The 21,608-nt window shown below is 58.6% G+C and overlaps 2 protein-coding genes and 1 long non-coding RNA gene across 7 annotated transcripts in view; 2 read left to right on the top strand and 1 right to left on the bottom strand.

The window, feature by feature from the left end:
* Nucleotides 1-2,896, top strand: part of LOC131488068 (uncharacterized) — a 63,536-nt gene extending 60,640 nt beyond the window's left edge. The window contains exon 3 of the long non-coding RNA XR_009250069.1: nucleotides 2,254-2,896. This is a non-coding gene — a long non-coding RNA (uncharacterized LOC131488068). The remainder of the gene's footprint in view (nucleotides 1-2,253) is intronic.
* Nucleotides 1-21,608, bottom strand: part of MACROD1 (mono-ADP ribosylhydrolase 1) — an 81,816-nt gene that overhangs the window by 29,491 nt on the left and 30,717 nt on the right. The window contains exon 4 of one of the 5 annotated variants that reach the window (XM_058689408.1): nucleotides 12,419-12,987. The exons of the other annotated variants lie outside the window; for them this stretch is intronic. Within the exon in view, the coding sequence (XP_058545391.1) occupies nucleotides 12,974-12,987 (14 nt within the window). The 3' untranslated portion in view covers nucleotides 12,419-12,973. Of the gene's footprint in view, nucleotides 1-12,418; nucleotides 12,988-21,608 lie in introns of those variants that run through there. 5 annotated transcript variants of the gene reach the window in all.
* On the top strand, nucleotides 9,113-14,697 carry FLRT1 (fibronectin leucine rich transmembrane protein 1). Its single transcript, XM_058689401.1, has one exon. The coding sequence runs from the start codon at nucleotides 9,115-9,117 to the stop codon at nucleotides 11,137-11,139; it is 2,025 nt and encodes a 674-aa protein (XP_058545384.1). The 5' UTR covers nucleotides 9,113-9,114; the 3' UTR covers nucleotides 11,140-14,697.

Genomic DNA, 21,608 nt, shown 5'->3' on the forward strand with positions numbered 1-21,608 from the left:
CCCCAAACACAAATCCCAGGCAACTTCTAGGAGCGGCGCCCAGGGCAGGGCAGGGAAGCCCCAATTCATTACCAAGATGGAAAATGACACTTCTCTGCACGCTTCCCCAGGAGAGGGGCTGATTTATGACTGCGCCAGGGCCCGGGACATTCGTCAGCGCGGCGCGACGCGCTCGCCGTCTGCGGGGGCATTAATAGCCGTGTTATTAGCCACCGGCGTGAAAGATGCCCTGCGGATCGGCTATTTGCTGTTATTTATTATAAAGGCGCGCCAGCCCGGCAGCGGGCCGAAAGGCGTCACGATCGCTGGGAGCCCGAGCTCGGCCCCTGCCCACCTGGCCTCCCTCCCCCCATCCCTACCACGTGTCCCCCACTCCCCGGTCATTTGTCCCTATTCAACTCCCAGCCCCTAGGAGGGGCTGGGGGCAATTCCTGGAACCCACCGCTGCTCCCCCAGGCCTGTGCCCCAAATATTTATGGAGACTCTGCTCAGCGCCGGGCTCTGTTTCTGGTGAGCTGTGCGACTTCCTTCCATCCCAAGGCAGAAAGGCAAAGAGAAACAAACCAGGCTGTGGGGCCGGGCCGATATGGGTTGGCGCCCCATCCCTCCTGTCGTGAGCAGTGTGACCTCGGGCACATCCCTTCCGCTCCCTGAATGTGCTCCCCTTTGTGCGCTGGGGGCGCAGTCTCTGCAGGGCTGTGGCCAGCTGGAGGGGAGGGGAGGTCATGAAGGATCCAGCATGCAGGAGGTGCTCCCCCTTGCCAGCTACTGCCACTAATGGGTCCCAGCCCCTAGGGCTAGAAGGGTCCACAGACCTGTCGGTAGGGGAAGCCGCCCCCATGAGCCCCTGCGTTGGCCACTGTGCACCATCACCCTCCTTGTGCCGATCTTCTGGGAAAGGGTTTGAGAGTTCAGAGCCAAGGCTGGAGGAGGAGGGCAGGGGGAGGAGTGGCTGCGGCTGCTGGGGGTTATCTCTCTGCCCTGGACCAATCCCTTCCGCTCTCTGGGCCTCGGTTTTTCCTCCTCTGTGAAAGGCAGATAATTTCCAAAGTCCTGCACCTCCCCGATTCCGCGGTCCTGAGGGTAGGGTCCACCCTTGCGCATACCTGTTGGTGGGGAGGAGAGAGGCCAACTTAAGAAGGCGAGGCTGGCCTCCGGGGCCTGGAGGTAGGTCTGTGGTTGGGCAGCACCAGGTCATAAGAGATGAGCAGGGGGGCAGACAGGGGTCTTCCTCAGGTTTCTCTCTCTGGGGCTGGGGAGGTCCCCCCTGGGCAGGCGAGAGGGCAGGAAAGACACCTGGGAAGGGAAGGGCACTGGATGGCGAGTCCAGGGCCCGGGTTTGTGTCCAGCTCCTCCCCCAGCAGTGGCTCGATTCAGACAAGTCAGTCCTTTTTCCTCTCTGGGCTGTCATGGTGAGGGCACCTGAGTCGTTATCACCTCCTAGGGTGGGGCTGAAGGGGGGCCGGCCTCTCCCGCGTCTCTCCCGCTGCCTGCTTCTAGGCTTCAGATTGTGGGGCCTCCCTTTTGGCATCGTCCTGCACTCGTGCGTTCAACAGAGGTCTACGAGCATTCCCGTGCCAGGCTCTGTACTAGGCTGGTGAACAGGACAGAACATGCCCTGGGTTATAGGAATTCCCATTCTAATGGGAAGGGCTGGATAATCAATTCACGATCGATACACAGGACGGTCTGCCCAGGAGCAGGGCCCGCGTGTAAGGGATGCCACACAGCTCCTACGGGGCCCCACCCCCAGCCGGCTCCCAGCCTCTGCTTTAGTATCAATAAACATCACCATACCCAGTCTCTCCCTCCACCCCTGGCTGCTAGGATCCTGCTGGCCGCTTAGAAGCCCAGCCGCGCTGACCCTGCAAACCCAGGGGTCCCCGCCTATTCTCGGGGGCTGGCACCAGCCCTCCACTGCTGCCTTCTCTCTTCCTTTCTTCTGGCCCCCGGCAAAAAAGGCCGTCACGTCCCCCTTCGGCCTCCCGAAACTCCCCTGCCTTTCCTTTTTTCCTTCCCCAAAGGAATTAAGCCTCAGTCCCGGCAGCTTTACTAAAAACGCACACAGACAGACAGAAATATCAGGTGCAGGAATATCTTATTAAATAACGCGGGGAGAGAGAGAGAAACAAAATTACACGTGTCTCCTTTCATCCCCCCACTCCCTCCCGGCCCTGAATAGTTTAATATCGAACACTGTTATCAATATAATTAACCTCCTAAGACACAATTTTAAAGTCTTGTTTTTTAAAGGGATTTGCATTCTCTCAAGTTCAGGACATCCCGCTGCCCGGCACCGCCCAGACGGCCCACGCGGGGAGGTGAACTCGAGGTACATTTTTAGTGGATTTGCATACCTGTCTGCAATTACCGCCAGTGGTAACAGCTGATGCATAATGCATGCGGCATGAAATTAGAAAAATAATTAACTTTAGGGTTTAAAAGAATCCCCTACCCCCGCCCTCCCCTCCCACTACAAGTTCTCAATGGCACCCGTGGATAAGAGCAGGAGCAGAGTTGTGCAGGGCTGGGCTGGGAGGGCCTTGAGGGTCGTGGCAGCCAGCCCCCTGCCGGAAGGAGGTACCTCCAGTGGGCTCAGACTGGCCTGGGCCTCAACTAGGGCTTGGAACAGGCCCGCTCACCCAGAAGTCTCAGGGTCCCCCCTCCACCTCTGGTCCACACTTCACATCTATACCTGCAGGGGGCGCTACCTGCTGCTAAGAACAGCGAAGGGTCCCCTGTTCCGAATGGAATGCTGCATCAGGCCCTCTGCTCAGGGCTGCTCAGGCTTGCAAACAACCGTAGCTTACGCCCAGGGAAGCGGATCACTTATGGTGCCGTCTTACGGAGGAAGGCCTGAGACCTGAGGCCACCCTCAGCAGGTGGGGCAGCTGGACAGAGCCCAGGCGAGCCCCCTGGGCTATCTGCCTTACAGGGGTGGGGGTGGGGGGAGCCTGGAGGTGGGGGGAGCTCTTGCCAGGCCTCGCTGAGCTCCAGGAGGCAGAGGCCAGCCCCCTGCCCCATGGCCCTCCTCTTTCCTTGTTGCCTGTAGGTGAGCTGGAGAGGTGGGGAAGGAAGTGTGGGGCCCCTCGTTAACTTAAACAAAGGTTTGCTGAGGACTCACCACAGGTATGGAGGTGATCCTGCCTTGGCGAAGCTCTCTGCCTGGGTGGGGGGAAGGGGGGGGAGCCTTGGCTCCTTTTGGGGCCAGGGTCCCCCGTCTCTCCCCTTCTGGGCTGAGAAGCTGCTTCCGTCCCTAGTCTGCTCAGCACATCTTGCTCCGGCCTCCGGCCCTGCTGTTCCAGTAAGGACCCGAGGGCCTGGCAAGGTTTAGGGAAAACACAATGAATGCTCATTGCTGAAGAGAAGGACCGGAAAGCGGAGGGGGAGGGGCTCCCTGGCCAAGCTCGGCCAAGACAGCCGGACAGCTGCCCTGAGTGGGTCACAGGAGCTCCTTGGGGCCCCTCCCGGGACAGGATGGAGCAGCCCTTCCTTCTAAAACCACGCGTCCTGTGCTGGGCCCTCCGCGCCACCCTGTCTTGTCATCTTCCGGGGAGAGTGGGGCTCTCGGCAGCATGTTACAGAGGAGGAAGCTGAGGCCCAGAGAGGCATCGCTGCAGTTCACACAATTGGGAGCTGGTGAGGCCAGGTTCGAACCCAGCTCTGTTGTTCCCCTCCTTGATGCTGGTTCCCACGCCTCCTTCTTGGGGTCGGCACCACCTGGAATTTTCTGATTCCTAAAGTGGGGGCTGAGACTGTGCCTGGCCCTTCGGGGCACCCAGCCTCGGGACGTCCCCAGACGACTTGCCTTCCCTGGTGAACAGGAAGGCAGGCCAGGGCCCGGGGGCAGGAGGAGGCCCGCCCTGCTTTCCCTCTCCTGCCCGGGACCTCCAGCTCCTTCTAGAAACATGCTCATACCTAACTGTGCCCCCCAGGACCTGCAGCGGTAGATACCAGCTCCTATCCAGCATGCCCGGGGCCTGGCTAGGCCATGTGTCCTGCAGCTGCCCCCCGCAGGCGCCCTCACGCCAACCCTCCCTCCCAACTGGACCCCCCAGGAGTCCCTGGGCCTCTGGCAACCCAGCTTGATGGGACTTGGGGAAGACACCAAGCCAGGGGTCCCCGACAGGGAGGTGCCTCCATTCGGCTGGCAGAAAAATAACCACCAGTGAAGTGGTTGTGAGCAAAGCCAACGTGGAGTCAGCCTTGCAGAGGCTTCTGGGGAAAGCTTCCTGGAGGGGGCTCTAGGGTGAAGTCTTGGGGAGGAGTAGAAGCTGGCTCAGCCAGGCTTGAGCGGGGGAGGGGGCGTTGGTGTCCAAAGATCAGGAACAGCACGGAGCAACGGCCCAGAGGGAGCATGAGGGAGGTCAAGGCCTTTAGGAATCGGGGGCTGGGCTGCGTCTCAGAGTTCCAGGGGGACCAAGGCGAGAGCTGAGCGATGAGCCCCACCGATTACTCACATCCCTTCCCGGGGCCTGGACAGCTCCCCATGAGAGAGAGGCTGGAGCAGCCTGGGGTAACCCAGGAGGGTCGTGGTGTTGCTGGGCCAGCTCTGTGTGGCCCAGGCTGTAGCTTGAGGCATGGGGCTGTGGATGCACAGTTTGAGGTAGAGGGGACCCGGCGTCACAGCGATTGACAAGGGGTCCCTATCAGGAGGCAGCTTGGGCTACAGGCTCCCAGTCTACCCCGGAGGCACGACAGAGGCCGTGGGGTGAGGAAGGGGTCCCTGGAGAGCAGAGGAAAGAGATAAGCAGGGCCTAGGCAGGCGTGCCTGGGGGCAGTCAGAGAATCGAGGCAGCTTTTATACCTCACGCGTCGGGTATGTACAGATTTACGAGGGTAACTGTGCGCGTATTTTCTCATTGAGCCCTCAATAGTAAGTTCCCCTTACAGGAGAACTACTATGATCGCGTTTATAGATGAGGAAATTGAAGCTCAGAGAGGCCAAGCAACTTGCGTAAGATCCCATAGTGGCAGAGGCAGGACTCGAACCCAGGTTCCTCTGCCGTGCAAGACGGCAGGAGCTAGTGACTGATGGAGAATGCCAAGAATGATGTTCCAGGTCCCCCCTTGGCTACTGGGAGTCTATATACCTCCAGTCTGAGCCACCTCCCTGCTCCCTTCCCAGGGAAGGATCCTGCTGTCAGTCACGGAGCTGGTAAGTCGTAACTCACATCATGCTGAAGTCTGCGGAATCCGCACAAGTGACCCTGTAAAAGACGGGCAATTTACCGGGTTTAATTTGATGGCCACATAAACCATCAAACACACAACAAAGGAATAAAAAGGCCACCTGGCACCCAGGCAATTAAAGGCTCCTCCAGCAAGGCATGCCTCTTCCTCCCCACCCCCCCAGGCCCTGCCCTGCTTTGCAGCCTTGGGGAAGGGGCAGCGAGGGGAAGCTTGAGCCAAGATGGATGAGGCCCGCAGACAGGGGAAGGGAAAGGCCTTGGGTTCCTGCCTCCTAAATGCTTCTTGGTTATCCATCAGGCATCTCTGAAAGGTGCAATTTAGACTCTATTATGATGCCAGGTCCTCTGGAAGCTGAGGGCTGTGGCCATGAGCTGAGCAGGCACCGGAAACTGATGTCTGTGCCAGAGAATGTGGTGGCTGGCCTTGGCTTTGGCCTTAGCAAGTCCGCCCCTTGCTCAGGGCACTGCCCCAGAATGGCCAAGCCCAGGAGCCACCCACATCCCATATGCCAGGACTCGGCAGCTGACAGATCAGAGAAGGTGTGTATCCTCCGGCCAGATGCTGGGGCCGGGGACAGAAGGATTCAGACGTGACCTCTGAGACCAAGGCAAGGTGGCCTTTGAGTAGGCCTGAGCCTTCCTGTCCCCAGCACCTGCTCTAGCCCTGCCTCTTTGCTCCTAAGCATCTTGAGACAGGATACCCAGGCTCCACAACCTTCATGTGTATGTGACAGGCTGGCATAGGTACAAACACGCGTCTGTGACGGGGGATGGGTGAGACCTGGCTGGTCGGTACACCCCCGCCCCCCGCCCCCCGCCGTGCCTGGGTTTATCTCTGTCCTCTGAAGGCCAGCACGTCCAGGTCTATGCAGCAGCTCTGTTTCGAGCCTGTCCTCTTGTATAGTTTGGGCCGGTGCCCTTCTCAATCCTGGATGTAATGAGAGGTGAGGGAATCTGGTCGGACAAGGGCCAGGCAGTGTGGGATGCCCACGCTCCAGCTGGATTTTACAGGATGACTCTCGCTGACACTGAGGGCAGGAGGGCTGGGCAGCACGGTGCAGGGCTCTGGAGGGGGATAAGAGAGGGGAGTGGGCCAGGGCAGCCGAGCCAGGGAAACAAAGACGATCGAGAAATCCCCCAAGTGCCAGCTCCAGTGCAGGAGGCAGAGACCGACTCTAAGTCCCAAGGGGCGGGGCTGGGTGTGGGCTCAGGACCCATAGCCCGGGCTGGGAAACGTGCTTCAAGGAAACAGGCAGGAATAAGCAGGCAAGTGTCCTCAGCCCCTGGGGCCAGCGGGTGCTTGTAGAAGGGGGCTTACGCTGACTTCAGGAGCCCAGAGTGTTGGACAGGGTCTCATCATTCCCCCGCTTTGTCCGGGCTTTCCACGGGGGTCCCTCTGGCCCCACGCACAGACCCCATGCACCCTTCCCCCTTGCCCTCACTTGCTTCTAGCCAGCTGCCCTCTGCTGGCCCTTGACCTGCCTCGGGTCCACCTCATGGACGAAACTTCCTGCGGCTAACAGGGCCTGAGGAGGCTTAGTGCGCTAACCATGGACAAAGCCTGAGCTTGCTCCAGAGGGCCTCGGAGCTGCCGAGACGATCTGTCCAAAGGCCCCTATAAATGCAGATGAGGGGCACGAGTGTGTAGGGGTGAGTGGAGGCATTCCTGCCTCGCTCGGCACCTCGGTGATCACAGATGCCAAGCCACACCAGGCCTACACAGCCCACGGTCCCTGCCCTTGAGCACCTGAAATTTGGTAGGGGACGTTAAAGAACTAATCCCCCAACGGTACAACCTGCGGCCCACAGAGATGGGCGCGAGATGAAGCACCACGAACCCAGCGGCCCGGGTTCTGGCCTGGGCGCCCCCTTGCCACTTCTCAAGTGGTCTTGGGTGTGCTAACATCTGTGAGCTCGAGTCTTCTCTTCTGTCCAGCGGGACTCAGAAGAGCATTGACCCCAGGTTTGCTGGGAAGGTTAAGTGACTTAAACATCCATAAAGCTCTAGGAGAGGTCTACACTATACTGGGAGCCGCCGTCCCGCCAGAATGGAATCCCAAGCGGCTGGAACGCGGGCTGGCCCATGGTGGGGGCTCCCTAAAGATCTGCTGGATGGCTGGATGGACGAGTGGGTGGATGGGTGGACACATGGATGGAGCAGAGGGAGGCTCTGTCTGCTAGGAAGGCCTAGCAGGGGAGGGGACATTTGAGCATGGTCCTGAAGGGTGAAGATGGCTTTGCTAGAAGGATTGGAGCCGTCATCCGGGCATTGACGGGGACGGACAAGGGAGAGGTTTGATGTGGCTGAGAAATGGAGATGCTCAGTCCCCCCGCGCACGAGAGAGGTTCCCCACTGACTCATTCGGCGAGCCGGGTCCTCACTCTGCTCCGGACACCGTGCTGGGCCGGCTTCGGGCTGGGGCCGCAGCTCACAGTCCGAGAGGCAGTTGATCGGGTCCCGCCGTTGAAAAGCCTTCGTGCACCTAGAGGCACGCGGCAGACCTTTGCCGGCTGCACGAAGACACCTTCCCGGCTGAGGGTGAAGGATGATTTCTCCTTAATTGATTTTTTACTATGAACTGTAAAATAATATGAGAAAAATCTATGCGGCAATTTTTCCATTTGTGAAAACCGAAATTACACCTTGCAGCCGGTTGCTTCAGCATGGACCCCTCCCTCTTTTTATTTGTGTCACTTCTTTAAATGCAAGAAAAGAGAGAGATACATACATATATATATATCTGTATATATGTACGTATATATATATATGTATGTATGTATCTCTTTTCTTGCATTTAAATATATATATATATATATATATACGCACATATATATATACACATATGGAACAGGTATATATATTATATACATATTTATGGAACAGGTATATATATATTTATGGAACAGATATATATATATATATTTATAGAACAGGTATATATATTTATGGAATAGATATATATATATATTTATAGAACAGGTATATATATATTTATGGAACAGGTATATATATATATATATATATATATATATATATATATATATACAGACATATATATATGTATATATACATACAAGTGAAAGTTGCGTGATTTGGGAAGGGTGCGGAATAATTTCCCGCACAACACAGAATGCAGAGCTAGGGAGGGCACCTCTGGCAAAGGAGTTTTCTGTAAATACACAAGAAAGTGATTCCGTTGACACCTCATTGTTCTGTCTATAAAATGCATGAGTGACAAACAGGACGTGTTGTTTTAACACCAGACAATGAAGCTCCTTGCTCTCCACTGCTCACCAGTGGCTAATGCTGGCAGCTTCTTTTTTTTTGCAGGTTCTACTGACATCCCCCCCCCCGCCCCCTCTTTGAGGCTCACAGGCCTCATGGAAACAAGCTTCTCCTTCAGACCCTGGGTACGAGCCAGATAGGGATGCGAGGTTCCGTTCCAGTGAGAGAGAGCGGCTCTGAATCCATAAAACACGCCTTAAATCCATCCCATCGACATTGACCAGCCACTTTTACCATTAGCCATAAAGACTGGCTTAGTGTGAAGTTTTGAAAGAAGAATCAGGAACCGCGGCGTGGCTCTCACTAAATCAACCTCACCCGCGGCTCGAGATCGCCGTCCGGGAGGCCCGAGACCGTGGCCGCCCGATTCACAGACATCTTTGCTCCTGATGAGATTTGACGTGGGCCAGACGTCGTTAAGAGTCTGACCTCAGCCCGAGGGATCACCCGTGACGTAACCTCGGCACACAAAGGGCCGCGGGGCGTGCACCTCCAGGCTTGACCTGTGCCCCGCGGTGACCCCCTGGCGGCCGGCGGGCGGGCGCCGTGACTGGCTCTCACCGCACGTGTCTTGTGCTCATTGCAGGTGTTGAGGCTCCAGATCGGGCGGGGCCCGGCTCCCCCCGGCCGTCCACCATGGTGGTGGCACACCCCGCCGCCACCGCCGCCGCCACCCCTGCCGCCACCGTCACAGCCACCGTCGTGATGGCCACGGCCACCATGGACCTGCGGGACTGGCTCTTCCTCTGCTACGGGCTCATCGCCTTCCTGACGGAGGTCATCGACAGCACCACCTGCCCCTCGGTGTGCCGCTGCGACCACGGCTTCATCTACTGCAACGACCGGGGGCTCACCTCCATCCCCGCCGACATCCCCGACGACGCCACCACCCTCTACCTGCAGAACAACCAGATCAACAACGCCGGCATCCCCCAGGACCTCAGGACCAAGGTCAACGTGCAGGTCATCTACCTGTACGAGAACGACCTGGACGAGTTCCCCGTCAACCTGCCCCGCTCCCTGCGGGAGCTCCACCTGCAGGACAACAACGTGCGCGCCATCGCCAGGGACTCGCTGGCCCGCATCCCGCTGCTGGAGAAGCTGCACCTGGACGACAACTCCGTGTCCACCGTCAGCATCGAAGAGGACGCCTTTGCCGACAGCAAGCGGCTCAAGCTGCTGTTCCTGAGCCGGAACCACCTGAGCAGCATCCCCTCGGGGCTGCCCCGCACGCTGGAGGAGCTGCGGCTGGACGACAACCGCATCTCCACCATCCCGCTGCACGCCTTCAAGGGCCTCAACAGCCTGCGGCGCCTGGTGCTCGATGGCAACCTGCTGGCCAACCAGCGCATCGCCGACGACACCTTCAGCCGCCTGCAGAACCTCACCGAGCTCTCGCTGGTGCGCAACTCCCTGGCCGCGCCCCCGCTCAACCTGCCCAGCGCCCACCTGCAGAAGCTCTACCTGCAGGACAACGCCATCAGCCACATCCCCTACAACACGCTGGCCAAGATGCGCGAACTGGAGCGCCTGGACCTGTCCAACAACAACCTCACCACGCTGCCCCGGGGCCTGTTCGACGACCTGGAGAGCCTGGCCCAGCTGCTGCTCCGGAACAACCCCTGGTTCTGCGGCTGCAACCTCATGTGGCTGCGGGACTGGGTGAAGGCGCGGGCGGCCGTGGTCAACGTGCGCGGCCTCATGTGCCAGGGCCCCGAGAAGGTCCGGGGCATGGCCATCAAGGACATCACCAGCGAGATGGACGAGTGCTTCGAGACGGGGGCGCAGGGCGGCGCGGCCAACGCCGCGGCCAAGACCACGGCCGGCAACCACGCCTCTGCCACCACCCCCCAGGGCTCGCTCTTCACCCTCAAGGCCAAGCGGCCAGGGCTGCGCCTCCCCGACTCCAGCCTCGACTACCCCGTGGCCACGGGCGATGGCGCCAAGACCCTGGTCATCCACGTGAAGCCCCTGACGGCGGACTCCATCCGAATCACGTGGAAGGCCACGCTCCCCGCCTCCTCTTTCCGGCTCAGCTGGCTGCGCCTGGGCCACAGCCCGGCCGTGGGCTCCATCACGGAGACGCTGGTGCAGGGGGACAAGACAGAGTACCTGCTCACGGCTTTGGAGCCCAAGTCCACCTATATCATCTGCATGGTCACCATGGAGACCGGCAACACCTACGTGGCTGACGAGACGCCCGTGTGCGCCAAGGCGGAGACGGCCGACAGCTACGGCCCCACCACCACGCTTAACCAGGAGCAGAACGCAGACCCCATGGCGGGCCTGCCCCTGGCGGGCATCATCGGGGGGGCCGTGGCCCTCGTCTTCCTCTTCCTGGTCCTGGGGGCCATCTGCTGGTACGTGCACCGGGCCGGAGAGCTGCTGACCCGAGATCGGGCCTACAATCGGGGCAGCCGGAAAAAGGATGACTATATGGAGTCAGGGACCAAGAAGGACAACTCGATCCTGGAAATCCGAGGCCCCGGACTGCAGATGTTGCCCATCAACCCTTACCGCGCCAAAGAGGAGTACGTGGTCCACACCATCTTCCCCTCCAACGGCAGCAGCCTCTGCAAAGGCACGCACACCATCGGCTACGGCACCACGCGGGGCTACCGGGACGGTGGCATCCCCGACATAGACTACACCTACACATGATGCCAGCCACCCGGGCCGCCTCCGCCCCAGCTCCCGCCTCCTCCCGGCCTGGCGACGACGTGGCTGTGCCCCAGCCTGCTGCCATCCCATAGAGCAAGGAAGAGAAATTCCACGACGACTTGCCCCGCAGAAAGCAAAGTTTGGGAAGGGTTGACGATTTTATAGAACGCGACAGTGAAAGGAAAAAAAAAATTTTTTTTTTTTTTTCTGAAGAATAGAAGGTAGGAGGGGGATTTGACGTTGGTGAAGACATAATTTATACCAAATTATGCCAGCTGGGGAGGGAAAGACTAAAAATAATATGGCAGGCAGGGTTGGGCCAGGGTTTTTTTATTTTTCTTTTTTTCTTTTTTCTTTTTTCCTGAACTGGAAAGATACTACCTGTACAGCGTCTGTGTATGCCTCACGCTCTGTTCAGGGCCGTCACGAAAGAGCCGTCAGAGAGAACAGCCAACACGCGAGGCCCCCACGCGGCTCCCGCTGCCGGCTGCTCGTTGGTGACAACGTGGTGGAAGGTTTTCAGGCTCCTCACAAAGGAGAGGGGTTAGAAGAGATCCTTCGCTATGGAGATATTGTCCGGAAACCCCTTCCCGGGTTCTTTCCGAACCGTCTGCCTTGCAGGTTTGCAAGAAAGAGCACGTCTTTCGCTGCATTCTTTGAACGATGGTGTGGTCAATTAAAAAGCAAACTCTCTTTTTCCTATGCCGCAACCCCCTTCAGTTCCGTGTACCATACTCCGTGGAAGCCCCATGGGAGCGGTGGGTTTCCCAGCCACTTGGAGGTGCACCTATCTACCTGGCTATCTCTATGTCGTGTCTCTACAGATGGGTAGATAGAGCCACCTATACGGTCCTTAACTACTTCTTGGGTCAGTTCATACGATTTTCCTGAGACAATAGAGTCACGAAAATGTTGTTTTCTCCTAGAAATCATTGAGTAAGTAGACAAAGTGTCTTGGGTGGGCGGGGGGGGGGGCAGACAATGCTGTTCCTAAAGGCGGAGGTGTATCTGTCCTGGTCGGGTGGCTCAGGAGACCCTAGGGAAGGGGTGGTCTCGGTGCGACCCTATCTCAGGTTGGCCAGAGCTGGGCCGCACTCCTGATACAGAGAAACGCTTTCTCTGACTGCCAGTGTCCTTGTCTCTCTCTCTCTCTCTCTCTCTGTCTCTCTCTCTCTCCCCGCCGCCCCCCCAACACACAGATACAGTCACCTCAACAGCGACTTTCTGTGTTTCCTCTGTGCTGTGTGCTTCCTCCCGGGACAGGTAATTGGTGCAGGGACTTTTTCTTTTTCTTTTTCTTTTTTTTATCAGCTGATTAGACCTAATGGTTTCCATGGCTGCTCACACAAAGCCCAGAAAAAGACATGAAAATTCTCAGAAGAGCCCTGGGAGACAGCAACCCCCCCTACCCCACCCCCGCCGAACGCAGAACACTCAGCCGCACCCACCCCTGGCACCCTGCTCCGGAGAGGGGAAGACCAGAGCTCCAGAAAGGCCAGCAACGGAAGGGTACGGATCTGGGGCCCTCGGAAGAATTCAGGTTTTATTTCCTCCCTCTGGAACCTGTGTCGCCACCATTTATCAACTGGCATTGCGATTTGGTGAGCCGTGAGATTAAAACAATAATGAAATAATGGCAGCAGATCTGGAAAGAAGGGCGGGGCGGTGCCCGGCCTTCTGCCGCCTCCCGTGCCCCGGCACCCAGGGAGCTTGGGTCACCACCTGTCAACGACGGGCCGCTTGTGCTCTGCCGCGGAGGAGCGATGTCAAAGGAGAGGCACTGGTCCGAGGGCAGGGAGGATGAGAAGGTGTCCAGCTCCTGGCGGTGGCGTTTTCAAAAGGCCTCGACTGCTTTGACAAAAAGCCAAAGGCGGGGACAGGAAGCTGAACACAGGGCCGCCAGGACGGGCCCGGGGGCCGGCCACTCGCCGCTCGTGACAACATGTGACTGGCCCCTTCAGTGAAGAGGCAGGGGTTGAAAGAAGTGGCCACAACAGCCGCCTGAGCGGGGTGGAGGAGAGCGGGTCTCGCCTGACGGGGAATGCCAGCTCCCCAGCCCCAGGGAGAGGCGGAGGGCATGGACAGCTCGCTCTAAACTAAGCCTCCCACCCCCCCCCCCACCCCCCCAGCCCGCCCTTCCCCACTTGAATCATTTTCTCATACAATGAGATCAGGAGAGAGATTTTTCCAAGCCTTAATTTCATGTCTCTGTGAAGGTCGCCCTCCCTTTGACCTGCAGCGCCCCCCGACTCAGGCCCTTTCCGGCAGCCTGGGGAGGAGCAGAGGGTAGGTGAGGATGTGGGGCATTGGCTCAGGAAGCAGGGACGGGGGGAGGGACCGAAGCCCGAGGTCCCTGCTGTTTCAGAAATGAGGTCCCCTCCCTCAAGGCACCACCCATGCCTTCTCCCGGTGTCCCAGTCCTCGGCCTCCCCACGGCCCCCCTCCAGGTCCCTATTGCGGCCATGCTTGGTCCCCCAATCTTACTCCGGGTCCTCCTTTCTCCTTGTACCACACCAGGGAGAGGTCAAATCATCCATCCTCTTAGAGGGCAGGGAGGCATGTGGGGAACGGCAGGTGGCCCTGTAGAGCAAGGGCCGGAAAGGCCTGCGGAACTCCAAGGCCAGGCCTGGGCGGTAAACTTCCCTCCCCCACAGCACAAAGCAGGCCAGAGTCACCTGAGCCTGAGGACGCTCGGGTCTCCTGCTCCAGGAGGCTCAGGTGGGGGCTTCCCATGGGCTCGCTGCAGGCGTCCCCCTGAGGATAGTGGACACTCGCCGGCCAGGCCCTGGGGCCCACTCTCACGTATGCCACCTCAGCATCAGACATCCTTCCAGAGTCCTTTCTGAGCGAAGCTCCCAAAATTCTGCCTTCTCCCGGCCCCTCGAGCCAAGGAGGGGGCCTGAAGCCACATCCACTCTGAACCCGTGTCCCCTCCTGGTCCAGCTCGTCTGAGTGTCCTCATAACACAACGAGAGATGCTGCAGGGGTGCCTGCCCCCCCCCCCCCCGCCCCAGCAGCGCGTGGGGATGCAGGAATCAGGGCAGAATCTGTCTAGAATCTCCCCTCTGTGGGCGGCCGCCCTGACCCCTGCAGCCTCGAACTAGCCAGAACATCCTTGGCCTCAGCGTTGATGAGTGTGTTTTGTGGCATTTATAGCAGGTTTTAAGTTTAAAAAAAAAAAAAAAAAGAGCCCACGACACTTCTCTGGTTAAGTGGTTTACCCTTCGTGGTAATTAGACGTAGTGATTAGAATCTCTTTTCTATTACATGGCAATTTTCTTTTAAATTTCCCCTAAAAAGAAGAAGAAGAAGAAAAAGAAGAAGAAGAAGAAGAAGAAGAAGAAGAAGAAGAAGAAGAAGAAGAAGAAGAAGAAGAAGAAGAAAAGACAAAAAAGAAAAAGGGAAAGAAAAGGCAAGGAAGGAGGGAAGGCAGGGCCAGGCGAGTAATTTGCATTTTGCGAATGAGGCCTCTTGTAAGCTCAGCTCAGGCGTGGGGCCCAACGTATGGAATGCTTACGAGATTACTAAGAATAAAATCTATTAATTAGTCATACTCAATTCCGCAGACATGATGTGCATCAAAAGCTTCTTTTCTTCCCTTTTCTCCTTCCCTTTTCCTGCGGCCTCCCCGAGGAAACCTCCATCTTCTCTAAATTGGCTCCGGCTTCCTGGGCTGGCTTCCTGGGCTGCCTCCACGGTAACATGGCGGCCGTGTGGCTGACTAGAGGGCCTCCCCCATCCAGGGCTGGGATGCCAGGTTTGGGGGCAGGAGCTGGGGCATTGGTCCCTTCTGGCTATGAGTGACAAACTGGCAGGGGAGGTGACAACAGCTGGCAGGATGCAGTGGCTGGGGGAGGCGGCGGGGGGGGGGGGGGGCGGGGGCGGGGCAGGCTTCCCCACCCAGAGCCCAGAGCCCATGCCTGCCTTGTGCCTCTCCTCCCTCCCTCTTCATCCTTCCTCTTAGGGATCTAGGGAGATCCACCAGGAGCAGAAAGTGAGTCAGGAAGGGTTTCCAGAGAGGTGGAGGGAAAGCGTGCTTTGTAAATCCACGGCCTCGGTTTCCCCTTCCGCAAAGTAGAGGGTGGGCTGAGGCAGGAGTCTGGCTACACCCAAAAAAGCTGGGTGTTCCACAGGCCAAGTAAGGGCTCCTCCCTTCCACTGATTCTGGAAGGTTCTAGTTGGTCCAGTGCAGGTGACGGAGGCCCAGAGCAGGAGGGATGAGTCAGGTGAGGATCCCTGCGGCATCTGAGAAGGGCTGGGCAGCCTGCCCAGGATGCACCTGAGCCTCCCTCCTTCACCTGCTTGGAGCCCAAGAAGGAAGAGAGGACCCCCCCGCCCCCCACCACCACCACTACCAATGGCAGCTCAAGTCCCAAAGCCAACCCACTCCACTCTAGAAATCTGCTTCCTGTGGAACACGCCAGGGAGAAGGACGGGGCTTCTGAGCCTCACGCTTATGAAAAATACAACAAGGAAAATTGGATGCGGCAGACAGGGAGCAACGGAGCTGGGAAGGCAACCAGGAGAGAGCTGGGGCGTTTGCTGGAAGGAGGGGCCTCAGGGTGCACAGCGGCCTGTGTCCCCAAGGACCAGACCTTGCTCTCGGGGCCAGGAACACAGCCAGGCTCAGCTGTGGCCATCCCAGGCGTCCGTGTCCCCTCCCTGCACTCAGATCAGTGCAGGTGATGGGCGGAGGCCCCGAGCTGGATTGGAGCCAGAGTGAGTGCTAACAAGCAATTCACAGCCCTGCACAGGCCTTCCAGAATGCAGACAGAGGAGGCATCTTTTTTCTTAAGGAGGGATAAAAAGGCTCAAAAATGCAAATCATTACCGTTTACAACCAAGCGAGTCTGCTAAATTGATTAGAAGAGATTAAACTCCTTGGAGGTGAAGGGAGCGGGGGATTTTTTCGCATTTTATGAACCTGCCCCCCGTGGCACTGTGCAAAGTGGGGATTTTCCGGCCCGGCTCGGGGGCTGCCCCTGCACAGCCCCAGGAGGAGCTGGGGGTCCACGGCGGCCGACACCACGCAGGCCGGAGTGCTCAGAAATGGCGCTGCGTTGGACAGAGCCTGGGCTCAAGCACGGCCCTCAGGGAACTGCCTTCCTCCAGTGCCTCGTGCAGGGGGCCTCTGGGCCCGGGGGGGTTACGTCTGACCCACACAGGTCACTCAGAAGCAGTCCCAGCTCCCAGCAGAGGCTCTGCCCCTGCCCTCCAGGTTCTGTCCGCCTTCGGGGTGAAAAGCGAGGTGAAGTGGTTAGGCTAGTTACTTAGAGGCTAAGACTCTAGGGCCATGAGCTTTTCTGCCTCCTTTCTGTCCCAGGGCAGGCCTGTGACTCATTTGGTGCTGCGGTGAAAGCAGAGTGGGGCCAGTCATAAAGGGAACGCTGAAGGTCAGGGAAGAGAAACTCTGGGCCAGCAGAGGAGTTCGATAGTGAGCCCTCTGTCCCTGGGAGCATTCAAGCACTTGATGGGGATGTGGCAGATTATTATCCTGCCTCGGCCAAAAGCCTGGTTCTTTGACTAGAAGGTCCTGGTTTCCCCCCTTACTTTATCATACCCCAGGACCCCGTAAGGAAGGTATCAAGAGATGTTGTTGACTGGGTTGCTCAAAACGACCAGTGTCCCCTGAAAAACCCCAGGTCAGGGCCATCCCACCGTCAGGCGGCCCAGCCCCGTCAAAGAACTGCTGGGGCCACCAGAGATGCTGCCAGGGTCCCATCCTCAGTATCCAAGAGGCACCGGGAGAGGAAGTGCATACCCCAGCACTCCTTCTCAGAGTCTGGATCTGGAGGTTGGAGGGTGACTCGCCCCCTGCGGCGGGTCCCAGGCTGCTCCCGCCACCCCCCCCCCCCAACCTGCTCTCCGTGCCAGGGCCCCTGCCCCGCTGAGCTCCCTCCGCTGTCCCACCACGGGCTCTCTTTCCCACTCAAAGCACTCAGCACTGCCGGCTCAATGCATCCATCCCGGCCAGGTTGACGACTGCCTGGGGCATTTTTCACTCTGTGTTTTTAAGCATTTACCATTTCTTTTGAAATGGTCCAAGTAGTTGCCTGAAATATCCACGCCTGCTTCTTTAGAAACACTCACAGAAAGATTCCCTTGGCTCTTGAGTACCCCCCCTCCCCACCCCTTACTACCCCCACCTCTGCATTTTTAATATATTCTTTCTCTCTGGTTTTGGAAATTCTGTTGTTGCTGGGGTCAGACCCGCATTCTCACTGTAAGCGGGATAGTAGGTGTGCCTAAGGCCCCCGATGCCGCAGGGGCAAAGCCAGGCTTTTCTCCATGTCGCCCCTGAAGACGGCAGACCTTCAGTCTGGGGGCAGCTCCCGCCCTGCTCCCCGCTGGAGAGCCCGGCAGGCCCTGGGCTTTTTGAGACCACTGTCACTCACTGCCCCCTCGCACTGTTACTAAAGTGCCCGGCTTATGCTGGGAGGGCAGTCTGGGCATGCTTGAGGGCACCTGGTTCCCTGTGCGGGGGCTGACCAGGTCCCCACGTCCTAGCAAAGCTAGCCCCTAAGGCACTTGTGGCCGCCACCGTGCCCTGGCCCGTCTTCCCCACACCTACCCACACCTTCCTCACCCTCCACCTGAAAACCCAAAAGGCCGAGTCTGGAGAGTCTTTGCAGGAAGGTCCTTACTGCCACCGCCCCTAAATCTGTTTTACGGCCATCAGGGTGCACGTCCCCGTGCTCCTCTGTGCCGGGTCCCTGAGGCCCAGCACAGCGCCTGGCACACAGGGGTGCTCTGTCTTCTCTTCTCTGATCCTCCTTTCCCTTCTCGTCCACCCCCTCGGGCTCAGGTCAGAGGGCCCAGGCGGATGGATGTGTGGGCAACGGCCTCCCTCCCATCCTGCCCCTGCCTCACCGCAGCCAGCACAGGGAGGGGCTCCTCTAAGCGGCTTTTCCTCTCAGAAGCGGTCCCTTGGCCCCACCGATCACCAGCTGTGAGCCTGAGGGGGAGAGCCCGCCATTTGGCGAGATCTAGCAGCCAGCCGGGAGTGACTCAGTTTCCTGTCTCCCAGCTGAGCCTCAGGTGGGTGACGAGGAGGGCAGAGAACTGGGTGCCGTCCCTACTTTGCCTGCCGCTCCCATCCAGAAGCCCTGCGCGCCCAGCCACCCATCTGGAGGAACCAACCTGGCTTTCTCCTGCAGACAGAAAAACCAATGCGACAGGAGCCAACAGTCAAAGCCGCCGCAGACACAGGGCCGCCATACGCTCGTCTCCCTGGAGCCGGGCCGCCCGGGGCACTTTCACCTGCCCTCTGCAGGGGTCCTGTTTGTAGAGTCCCACCCAGCTCCGGACGGCCCGGCTTTCGAAAGGTTCTGGGCACCCAGGAGGCAGACAGAGGACCCCGAAGCTGGCCTTAGGTGTTTATTTTATTTTATTTTATTTTTTTAACCCGGCCCAGCTGAGAACTCCACCCTGGCCTCTAGGGCCCAGCGCCAGGCTGCAGCACGGGGGGGATTCTCTGGATGGAGGGCCCTGGTGCCTTCCGGCTCGTAAAGAGGTGCTGAGAGCCGTGGGGAGGAGGCAAAATAGCCCAGCACTGGAGGGTCTGTCATCTGAGAGGGGGAGAGATGGTGCGGAAGGGCGGGGGAGGCTGCGGGGTTATGAACACAGGCGCGCCACAGGCGTAGCAGGGTCGCACGGTTCGGCTGGCTGGAGCGGCCGCCTGCTAATTATGAATGTCACCAGGCAGGTGTGAGCCAGGAGGTAAAGGGGAAGAGTAAACGAAAAGAAAGCCCCACGCATGGGCACTGCAGAGTGAATGTTTTTCAAGAGCCATCAACAGCAGTTCCCTTGCCCGATGTTAAAAGGTTCTCTGTATCTCATTTGGTATTGTAAAGATTTCTGGAGCCACCCGGCGCTTCGCCCAGGGGGCTCCCGGTTCCAGCAGTCAGAGGAGGAGAGGGCCAGGGAGGGAGGAGGGGGTGGGTCCCTGCGCTCCAGGAGGCAGGCTTTCCCGGCCGCACGATGGCACAGGGAGGGCAGGCCCGGTCTCTGGAAAGCCGGTGCCCAAGGCCCCTTCTGCCTTCCCGGCCGCCCTCGCTTCCCCGTGAAGCCCCGGCCTTCCTCACCCGCAGGATGGGCCCTGTGAGGCCACCTGGCCGCCCGCTCCTTGTCTTTTCCCTCTCTCTCTCTCAAGGCTAAAGCAGTCTCGGGGGGCTGAGCGATGGGACCACGTCCACGGCTGCCTGCTGCCGCCCGAGACCCGGGCCTGCCCGCCTCGCTCCCGAGCTCGCCCCCCCAGACGGGGGGGGGGGGTTTTGGGAAAACCGAGACACCCAGACACCCACCACGAAACAACACAAACCAAAGTGCACTGCGGACCGCCCTCTGGCCTCCTTCTCGTAGGTGCCTTGCAACTTCAATGTTGAGATGAATGTGATTAACTATTTGGTCCTTTTTTCTGTTTGTCTGTTTTCATATAAAATGTCCAAGTCCACTTTCCTTGTCCTTTCTTGAAATAAATAGAAAGATTTAACTTTTACAGTCATCTCGGCTGCTGACTCGGCTTGGGGCCCGGCGCGCCAGGGGCCAGGGGCCTGCGGCACATGTGGGCTCGACGGCCCCCACCCCTCCCCGGGCCTCTCCTCTCCGGGGTTCAGCTCTGCTTATGGGGGTCCCACCGGCACGGAGTGGTGGCCTGGCACAGAGCGGAGACTCCGGGCTAAGTTCCCTGGGGCACCGTCGGGATCAAGATAATGATTCTGCTGCGGGGAGGAGGGACCTCCGCCCCCATCCCGTTGGTCCTGGGAAGGTGGACCGCCAGCTGAAGGCAGACGCCGAGGGGGTCTCCACGTGGACATGTATTTGTGGGAGCCGTGGATTACCCCACGTGGGCCCCTAGGTAAGACTGGACGCGCACGGGCACTGCAGACACAGGCTGTTCCTCTACCTGGTGGACGCTGGGCTGGGTTCTTCCCCCCGCCCACCCACCCGGACCCCCCTCGTCTCCTAGACGCACCCCCACGTTCACCAGTCTCTAAGCCTTATGTGATATCTCATACCCCAAAGAGGGGGAGAAAGGAAAAAAAAAAAAAAAGACGCCTTTCCATGAGAACAATGGCAGTTTCTGCTAAATTTAACATAAAATAAGAACTCATTACTTCTGCCTTAGATCTGAGTGCGTGTCTGGATATGGGTTAATGAGTTTTTCCCTTCATATTCCAAGGAAGCGAAGGTATTTCTCCACGTGCCTTGGCGATGGGTGGCGCGGCTAGGGTGACACAGGCATCCCTCTCCCTCCTCACCTTCTCTTAGCCCTCACCTCCCATCTTGGCAGGAGCCAGCCAAGAGAGAACACTCCAAAGAGCAGCACATAGTGTGGCCTTTGGGAGAGGACAGGGTCCGGTCCTCTAGCTCTGGCTCAGAGCCGGCGCATAGTGGGTGCACAGAGGGGCCACCCAGCTCTTTCTCACCCGACACCCATTCTCCAGGGCTGCGGAGCGATCTTAGAGCACCTGAGAGCACAGTCAGCCAGATGGTCAGTAGATATATGTGGAGGGCCTACTGTGTGCTACGGTTGGACTGGGGCATCCTTCCTGCCTCACGGAGGAAGAGGGAGGAACCCCCACGGGGGAGATGGGGGCCTTGCCCGGGGCCACCAGGGCGGAGGGTCTCTGGGGAATCGTGTTTCCACTGAAGGTGTTTCTTCGGATGAGGAGGACTCAGGGAGCAAGAGAGGAGGCCTGAGACGGAATAGAAGACAAGTCCAATTGTGCACCTCCCTCTGCAAGGCTCTGCTTCCTCTGTAAGCACGGTATCTGTCCCCTGGCCCAGCCACACCAGTAACTCCCCAGGCAGGCCCTGCCCTGAGTCGGCTCCTGGTCTGTGCCTTGCTGATGTTCTGGGCTCAGATGCCCTTGAAGGCCCTGGAAGGTTCAACGCAGGCACTGTGTCTAGTAAGGCCCCCCCCCCTCCAGCTCCACCCTGGGCCCCACACTATGCAGGCGACCAGCTCCCGCGCCTCCCTCGCTGGGGGCCCCTGGCTGGCTGGTCTCACCAGTCACCCCTTAAGGTCCCTAGAGGGCACTTGCCTGGCACACAGGAGGCACTGGTGGCCGTGAAGTGAAGGAATAAGTCAATAAACACCAGCAAATCAGCCAACGGATCAATTGATCAATGCTGAGTCCCAGGAGGGGCAGCCCTTGGCAGCCCCAGAGCCCCAATAATCTGACTTGCCCAAGTGGTCTTACTTCTCCCCTCCCCCTCCCCCTGATGAGGGCAGGGAGAGTAGAGGGTGGGGGACGAGGCAGGAATGGGCCTGCCCCCAGCTCATCGTACTCTGTACGCAGTGGAGACAGCACCGAATACCAATGCACCCGCAGGGCTCCCTTCAAGCCGGGGCAGGACGTTAGGGTCACCAAACTATGTTCCTTAGCGCCTAGAGCTAATAAACTTTCTGCCCTGGGGAGAAAGCCACAGTCACATGCATTTGGGAACAACCGGATTAATGCCAC

The sequence above is a fragment of the Neofelis nebulosa genome, chromosome 10 (genome assembly GCF_028018385.1).
Source record: "Neofelis nebulosa isolate mNeoNeb1 chromosome 10, mNeoNeb1.pri, whole genome shotgun sequence".
Lineage (NCBI taxonomy): Eukaryota > Metazoa > Chordata > Mammalia > Carnivora > Felidae > Neofelis > Neofelis nebulosa.